The sequence below is a fragment of the Ctenocephalides felis genome, unplaced genomic scaffold (assembly GCF_003426905.1).
Source record: "Ctenocephalides felis isolate EL2017-DRISC unplaced genomic scaffold, ASM342690v1 CF-g0.4_SCAFFOLD_01170, whole genome shotgun sequence".
Taxonomy (NCBI): domain Eukaryota; kingdom Metazoa; phylum Arthropoda; class Insecta; order Siphonaptera; family Pulicidae; genus Ctenocephalides; species Ctenocephalides felis.
Window position 1 is genome coordinate 85,505,484 of NW_020537324.1, and position 9,519 is coordinate 85,515,002.

Below are 9,519 nucleotides of genomic sequence, written 5' to 3' on the forward strand. Positions count from 1 at the left end.
TATCTGTTAATATATAGGGAATATATTATATATTTCTTTAAAATATCATTAAAATCTAAAAAGCCACTTTTAATACTGTTTAATTAAAATCTTAAGTCGTTCTCGTTTGGCGTTTCTGAAACAAAAATAGAAAACAAGATAAGAATTATTAATATTAATTTATGGTTTATGAAGTAAATCATAGTTTTTAATTTTAGGTTAGATTATTCATAAATACTTTACATTTACATTGTAAAAAACGTTTAGGGATAGTAGATGACAAACCGTGGGCCTATAATCATAATTTTAGTTACTGACATATGCATCTTAATATTTTCATCATTTAAAAAAACGTTTCTGGTTTATTTTATCCAAGTTACAACCGTTTTTGAAATAGTAGATTATAAAATATCATTACTTGAACTGACATGCAAATTTTCAACTTTTAAATTCTACAAGTATAAAAATTAATCTTACCGTTGTCGGCCTGGGTACTCCAGAAACTCTATGCTTGCTCGATTGTGATCTTGCCTGAGAACTCGACTTCACCCTCACAGGATCTGTCAACGATTGAGTGTTGTAGGAAAGATAAACGTGGGACAGATCCATCGGTTCAGGCTGATAAAAAACAAAATATTATAAATAAACAATTAGTACTTATATTGAAATTTTAAGGTTCATTTAGAATTCTTTAAACTGACCTCTTTATTGTGTGTTGTCGTTTTATTAATTAATTGTTTATTCATATTGTTTCCTGTAAACGCAACACCTCTCAATTGCCATTCACCAATGTCTTCATTATAGTGGGAATAGTTTTCAATTATTTTCTGTAGAAGTAAATAAAAATTGTGTAATAATAAAAAATAAAACTTAAATTATTCTATTATTATACCTGATATTCTTTTGGTATATAAGAATCCAATATCAAATCAGTCAATTGCAATTCTCTAGTAAGACTCCTGACATTATCCAACATCCCTTCCATTTCTCTCTGGTTTTCTTGTTGTAGATCTGCAATATCCGTTCTGGACACCTGGTACGTTTTTATTAGTCTTTCTAAACGTCTCGTCTTAACAGCAGATTCTTCTTGGAGAGTCGAATAGCGCTCTGATATGTCCAAACGTTCAGCCTGGTAGAAAAGACACATGATAAATATATTTTACATATTTATGCACTAAGAATTCAATTAGTTAATTACCTCTTTGAGTTGTATACTTTCTATTAAAGACTTCTCGCTAGCCTTGCGCCTTTCTAATTCCTGTGCTGAACTTTCCAACAGGGCTTCTTGTTCTCGTGCCTTTTCCAACAAATTTTCTCCACCGACCAAGATTTTATTCTGAAGACTTGATAGCTTTTCTCTTAACATTGCTTGCTCACTCCTACAAACAAAATAATTGGTAATAAAAATGTAATTATAAATAATTAAGATGACAAATAGTTACTTTGTTTGGTTTAGTTCGACCTCATGGGACTTTTTCATGGGGCTATCGTCTTCGTCTTTTTCGTTATCTATTTTTTCATCCTAAAATAATAATAACAGCATTGCATTTGTAATAATCTATACTAAAAAATTTATAATATAATTACCTCCTGTTTATTCCGTCGTTTCTTGTGTCCCCCAAATTCATCCTCAGATCCTTCAGAGCCTTCTTCACTTTCTTCCTCAGAAGCACTAGCTAATTCTAAAAATAACACAAAAAAATTAGAAACACCTTTATATTACAAAGAAATCTTTGTCAAACTAACCATTATCAGGTATATTATCTTTAGTCTCAAGCTGCCGCATAAGTTCCTCAATTTCTTCTTGGAAATGTCTCAAAAGAGCATCTTTTGGTTCTTCGTTGACATGAGCCCTATTCTCAATATTCTTGGCTCGATTGGCATAACGTAAAGTTGATATTGTCTCATCAAAGTTTATATCGGCTGGACCAATATTAGCACACTAAAAAAAAGATATCGACAATAAATATTAATAAACACATCAAAAGTTTATATTTATTCTTTATTTATTCACCATGACTGTCTTTGAGTTTCCACCAAGTGAGTCTTGTAAAAGCCTGGTTAATTTTGAGTTTCTATAGGGGATGTGAGTAGATTTACCATCGACTAGGGCTGATATAACATTTCCAAGAACTGATAGTGATAAATTGATTTTAGTTGCTTCCTTGAGTCTTGTGCCTGATGATAATGTTTTGCTTTGCCTCTCAGAACCCTGAAAATAGCAAATAGCATATTTCCAGGGTGGTGGTAATACGATTATTGATTGTCTTCTATAGTTATTCTACTTACAGCCAAGTCGACCAGATGCAATTTGCCCATTTTAACCCTCTGCTGCCTATCTTCCCCAATTTCACTAGATTCTACAGTTATCGAAAATATAGCATGAGACCTAGAACTCTCAGCATTCATAGCTGTAGCACCTATAGCTCGATTTCTATTGCCCAATTGCATAATTTTATCCAAATCATCAGCATTATGCACCACATATCTAAAAAGCAAACATTTACACAAACCTATAGCACAAATCCGTTTATCAATTACAATAATATACCCTTACCCTGATAAATTTTTCACAAATACGCCTATATCAGGTCGTTCCTTGACCTCTAAGCTTTTAGTAGGGTCTCTGCCTAAAAGATCTCGGACTTCCTCATTATAAATTTCTAAGTAGGTGACTCTAACCAAAAATTTGTATCTTTCATCAGCTTTTGCAATGTGTCCAAAAATATGGGCAAATGTGTTGGGTATGATTCCTCGAGATTCAGGAGATGTCGGTAGGCCTGCCATTGTGTAAGTTTTACCAGTCCCTGGGAATAGAAAGAATAATGTAATCAAATTGTTTGTTTTTCCCTTTTTTTTAAAAAAAATAAAGAAATAGTATGTTACTTTATATTATTTATTACTTTGGTACATATGGAAAAAATTCTATAATTCATTGCTATGAATCAGGAATATTTACAGATCATTTATTAAGTTGATTTATAACTAAAATTTTAATACTGGGATAAAAATGTTTTTTTTTAAATCTTACCAGTTTGCCCATACGCCAGGATGGTGCCATTGTAGCCTTCTAAAACCTGAACAAGAAATGATTAAAATTTAAACATCTAATACACCTATATCTAATATTAAATAACAGAAATAAATTTCAATATTCAAACGCAACAATAAATTTAAAGAACCTGTCAAAATAGCAAAGAGTATGAAGTTAGTAACACTGATGAAACGAATATGCTCAGTTTATTTTTTACTTATTTTCAAAATTAATATGATTATAAAATTTATAATTTGCTAATAAACTTTTAATTTCAAAATATAATTATATATTTAATTCATAATTACACTATATATGACAATAAAAATATTGTAATTTGTAAAAATTGGCACTACATCTTTTAAATATTTTTCAGTTGTCAGTATGTTTGTTAACACTGAACAACTAAACAAATTGCAATGGCCGCTCAAACTAAATCTTTGATTTAAATATATTAATTATATTATATAAGTCCTTAATACTAAAATAAAAGTCATTTTAAATAAATAAATAACCAGTTTACAACCAAGAAACAAGATTACTCCAAAGAAGAAACAGTTACTGGTAATATTTATCATATGTATCTTGTATATGAATATTTCAAAACGTCAAATAAAATGGCGGATACGAAAGCTATGCCAAATAATAATATTTGATCTTGTAAATCAAAATCAAAATAAAATAAAAGTGATTTTAAACCAATAAACAACCAGTTTGTAACCTGAAAACAAGATTACTTCAAACTTTACAGAAACCGTTACTGGTAAATATATAATATATAAATTTCTAAAAGTCAAACAAAATGGCGGATACAAAATCTGCACTACATAATTATATTTTATCTAGTAAATAAGTTTATTATCTATTATTACCTTGTCTATTAAAGGTAGAGCAATTTCCACGTACAATTCAGCCTGTTTGGAGTCCTCGTCGAAGACGCAATCAAAGGTGAAAGTTTTAGGCTGGACGCCGGCGGAGGCGTTGGGCTTTGTAACGGTCACCGTTTTGGCCAAAGTGTCGACTTTTATAATGTTTTTGCATTTTTGTTCAAGTTCCTTGGCATTTAAGGGTCTCACGCGGACTATGACCCGCACGTTTTCCACTTCGCCGCTATTTGGCGGCTGCTTTGGCTCCTGGGGAAAAGGATAAAGGATACAGGTAAATTAGTATATTTATTTATAAACTTTAAATTTTTTGTTGATTCTAGTTCTACTCTTTAGATTTTTTGTGTTTTCTAGAAATGTTTCTTTGTAGCCTAATAGTCCATATAAAAAAGCAATAAATAATTAAATTATTTATTTTGTACGTTTCGGCACTGTATGTGTGTTATCATTCAGCACTTTAAACAATTTGAAGTCATTATAGCAGTAAAGAATTATAGAATTTTCAAAATTCGTTCAGGATGTTTGGCAAAAACGTTGACGAAAAATTTTGTACATTTCTGCTAATTTTAAAGAAACAGCTTTACTGATCGTTGCGCAATCTAAGTACGTCTTTATAGGTATTCATCAAAAGGCTTTTAAAATTTTGGAATCGGTTCAGCCGTTTTTGAAAAAATTTCGACAAAAGGCCAAATTTTGGATCACATATAAACACATACTTTTTCTAATTTCGGTGCCAGACTATTCAGAATGACTTGGAACGTCAAGAAAACATCAAATTAGCAAATACAAACTTCTTTAGAAAGATAATGATACAAATGCAAATAACTAAATGATATATTATATTAATTTAACTTATAATAATTAATAAACTAATTTACAATATTTAAATTAAATTTTAGCTCACATACATCGATTTTGGTGCCAAACGATTCAGAATGGCTTGGAACGTCAGGAAAATCTAACAATCTAATTTACAATATTTAAATAAAATTTTAGCTCACATGCATACACACCCCGATTTCGGTGTCAAACGATTCAGAATGACTTGGAAGGTCAAAAAAAAAACTAGCAAATATAAATTCTTTTAGAAAGTTAATAATGACACAAATGATATTAAGTATAGTTTATATTGTTATTAAATTACCATATAAATTAACAATGCAAATAATATTTCAATTAAGAAGGCCAACTTTTGGCTCAACACGACGATGTTGGTGCCAAACGATTCAGAATGACTTGGAACGTCAAGAAAACATAAAAATAGCAAATATAAATGACTTTGGAAAGTTTATAACAACACAAAAGGTACTATTATTATTATTCCTTTACTTAGTTATAGAAAATAACAAATTGTGGGGTCAATTCTCGGATAAAATAAAAATGAGTTAGTAGTCACAAACCGCCAAAAAGCTATATATTTGCTGTGCGCTCAGGCGTTTTACACAAGAAACCTAACCTCCAAAAGGCATAATTATCAAAAAACTAATTTATCATGAGTGCAACTTTCTGTTAATAACACATACGTGAAGTTAGTTTTTACTAACTCATACGAATATAGACCCATAACATAGCATTGTCATAACATTTATATTTTATCCAAGAATTGGTCCCATTGAATTTAACAACATTTAAATTGAATTTTAACCGTTAGAATAACACTATTGATTTCCGGTAAATCTGACACTATTATAAAAAAAATTAATAAACGTATTTTATAATACTTAAATAAATCAAAACAAAACCTTCTTAAAAATAACCTTAAAAACCCTTAACAAGCATTTGTTATTAACAATCATTTAATTATTATTATTGCAACAAAGACTTACAGGCATTTTGTACTTGTATCCTAAAACATCAAATTACTTTATAACTGATTTTTAATTTATTAAAATCATATTTGTCCACAAACTGTCACTGCACAAAACAAATTTACACTAGCATAAAATTATTAATAAAATTTATAAAAAATAAAATTATTATTAAAACCGTTTAAAACTCTTAATATTAAATAAATAAATATTATATATCTATTACAAATTGTGTTTTTGAAGTTTCCATGTCGAAGATGTCATGGCAACTGCGGAATTATTGATTTTTCTACTAGGACGTGCTATGTGCCTTACCTAGTTTTGTTTTATTTATTCAATGACGAGGCGTATTTAATTTCAAATAGAGCTATTAAATGATTAAAAAAGAAATTAATTAGGCATTTCTTTAGTTTACATTATTTTAATTGATGAAATTTAATTTAATCAGAAAATTAATGACGCATTTTTGATAAGGAGGGAATTGATAAGGGGAAAGTTGTATGGGTTGCTTGCGTATCTGGGGAAAAATATAAACGGTTATTCATTTTCAAACAAGTTTTTAAAAATTTTAAACTATGCCTGGGAAGTTCCAGCAATGCATAAAGCCATTCACCACTAGTTAACTTCCCGTAGGGTAAGTTATAGTAATGGGCCGAAAATCGAAATTCAAAATTTTTACATTTCTCGACGTTTTGAAGGTTTCTGAACATTTTGGCATACCTCAGAAAAAATGGATGTGTGTGTATAGGTGTGTTTGTGTGTGTATGTATGTATGGATACAAATTTCGTCACGTTTTCGGGCGCACGGATCAACCGATTTGAATGGTTTAAAAAACATTCGACGATTCCTATTAATAGGGAGATGTGCTGATTAGTTTTTGGCAAAGGCAGGTCCAGTCGTTACGGAGATATAGAGCAAACAGTGCAGAAAATAAAAATCGAGTTTTTGAGAGAACGGATCATCCGATTTGTATGATCCAAAAACAGTCAGTTCGTAATGACAGGGAAAAGTGGTTATTAGTTTTTGGCAAAGGTAGGCCCAGCGGTTTCGGAGATACAGAGCTAAATGTTAAAAAATGGCAGTTTTGAGAGAACTAAGCGTCCGATTTGAATGATATAAAAAACTTTCTGCATGTTTCAACCAAATAATTGCTTTTGGAAAAAAAAATTGTTTCTAATTTTTTTTTTCAAAAAATATTTTTGTAATTTTGGATTCAAAATTCAAAAAATTACCCAGACTAAGCACAGTCTAAGCGACACTCTGGTACAAATGTTTATCCAAGTGCGTTTAGACTGTTTATGTACTGGAACACTTTTCCAATTTTGTGAAAACTATTGAAAAATGTAAAAATGCCGCCAAGCTAAGCACAGTGAAATAAGTGAAAATGTCGCACAGAATTATTTGCAAATGCGTTTAGACTGTGACTATACCGCACTTTTTCAATTTTGTGTAAATTAGGCAACTATTTTTTTTTTGAAATTGAATTCGAAATGAAATGACGATTGTTAATGTTCTGGAGATAAATTCTGGAGATTTATGATTTACATTTGATTTGCTCAGATATAACTAGATAATGCAAAAATAATGAAAGTTACAGTATTTGTAATAATATATTTGAAAACGTTTAACATTTCTCGAATATTTCATCACGGTACGAAAAGCTCCAGCAATTTGCCTTAAGGCACGATGCCATACACCACTAGTTTATTTTGCAATACGAATTTATTATATTAACTAAATTATTTTCAACTTTTCTGTTAGAATGTTTGTATATACATTCAGGAGTGTTTTACATCGCAAATAAAATGTCTTTTATTGATGGAAGAGAGTAGATTTATTATGAAAGCACGTGGGGCCGTGTGGGGGCCCCCTTGACTGCAACTGGTACCAACTAGTTTCTCGGAAACCTTGAAAAATGAATCAATAATTTTATTTTATATACTTATTATACAATGTCGGTGCCACTGACGAAATAAAAGCATTCGAGATGAGAAATAATAAATGACACACTTTATTTTAATAAAAAAAACATCCAAAATTGGTAATAAAAATGAAATAAATAAGAAAGGGCCTTGTCTACCGCATAAAAAATTTTGAAAATTACAGGTCCTTAGACATTTTTACTATTATTGTAAAACGTCCTTAGTAAAATTTAGTAATATTGTAAAAAACACCTTTATTCAGATTTACAATAAATTATTTGATTTTAAGAATTATTATAATGATTTAAAATATCCAAACAGTTATTATACCGATTTTTCTTACTAATAGTATTTCTATGAATATAATTGTTAACTAATAATTATTAGCTACAAATTATAATAAAAAAGAAGCTAGTGGTGTATAAAATGCTTTAATTAAATATCATATAAAAATGTTACGATTAACGCAAATATAAAATAAACTAGTGGGGTGGGTGGCATCGTGCCTTAAGGCAAATTGCTGGAACTTCCCGTACCGTAACGAAATGTTCGAGGAATATTGAATGTTTTCAAATAGATCATTATAAATATTGTAACATTGTCTAATATTTATAAGAATTATATAAACTGAATTGCAGAGTTGAAATTATTTGTTTAAAGTATATTAGAACTATAGTCAGAATTAAAAATAAAATCTGAATTATTTTCGATATACAAAAAATTAAAAAAAAAAAAAAAAAAAAAAAAAAAATGGTACAATTTTTTTTTTCCAAAATCAATTATTTTGTTAAGACAAGCAGAAAGTTCTTTGAATCAATTGAATCGGACGCTTAGTTCTCTCAAAAACTGCTATTTTTTGTACATTTAGCTCTGTATCTCCGAAATGGCTGGGCCTGCCTTCGCTAAAAACCAATAACCACTTCTCCCAATCATTACTAATTGAATGTTTTTTAGATCATTCAAATCGGATGCTCCGTTCTCTCAAAAACTCGATTTCTATTTTCTGCACTCTTTGCTCCTTATCTCCGTAACTGCTGGACCTGTCTTTGCCAAAAACTAATCAGCTCTTCTCCTTATTAATAGGAATCGAATGTTTTTTAAACCATTGAAATCGGTTGATCCGTACGCCCGAAAACGTGGGCGAAAATTTGTATCCATACATACATACACACACACACACACACACACATCCATTTTTTCTGAAGTATGCCAAAACGTTCAAAAACCTTCAAAACGTCGAGAAATGCAAAAATTTTCAATTCCGATTTTCGGCCCATTACAATAACTTACCCTACGGGAAGTTAATAAAATTACTTTCTACATATAAAAGTATATAGTGTAAAAATAAATAATTTTTAAAATTTAGTAAAAAAATTGTATACATTTTTTTTAATTTTTATAAATAAATATTAAAAAATCGTGCCCTATATTATTACCAAAATATCGTTTCTATATGTAACACCAAAACGACTTCAAAAGCAATGACATCCTTAAAACAAGGTGTAAGTGGCATTCCCTTGGAGCAAGTTGCATAAACCTCCCGATGTATATAAATAATCGACCAAATTAATAAGATTGATTTTTTTTTTATTTTACATAGCAGAGTTCATAGTTTGCTATGTAAAATAAAACAAAAATAATTAATAAGATTTTTAGAAAGTTGTGGCTATGAAATTTTCTATTTACACGGTGTATGTCCCAAGAGGGCGCCCCATTAATATTTTTATATAATTAAATCACTGTATTAATTCGTAAGTTACTTTAGAGTCTAAACTTTAGACCAACCACTTTATTATTATGCAAAGTTTCATTAAAATCGTCAAAAAATTCAAGTCAACAATATATTACGAAGAAACATCCCGGTCGATCTTTATAGGAAACTAATCTCCAA

At 29.7% G+C, this 9,519-nt stretch overlaps 1 protein-coding gene across 1 annotated transcript; it reads right to left on the reverse strand.

Moving 5' to 3' along the window:
* Positions 1 to 7: 7 nt before the first annotated feature.
* Positions 8 to 5,752, reverse strand: LOC113366332 (kinesin-like protein KIF3A). The gene is given in 14 exon segments (XM_026607920.1): positions 8 to 115; positions 457 to 597; positions 681 to 806; positions 872 to 1,108; positions 1,178 to 1,358; positions 1,422 to 1,501; positions 1,567 to 1,661; positions 1,726 to 1,921; positions 1,994 to 2,191; positions 2,269 to 2,467; positions 2,537 to 2,786; positions 3,011 to 3,056; positions 3,886 to 4,123; positions 5,724 to 5,752. Coding segments are annotated over 14 exon segments (2,040 nt in total). The 3' UTR covers positions 8 to 91.
* Between the last annotated feature and the right edge of the window lie 3,767 nt (positions 5,753 to 9,519).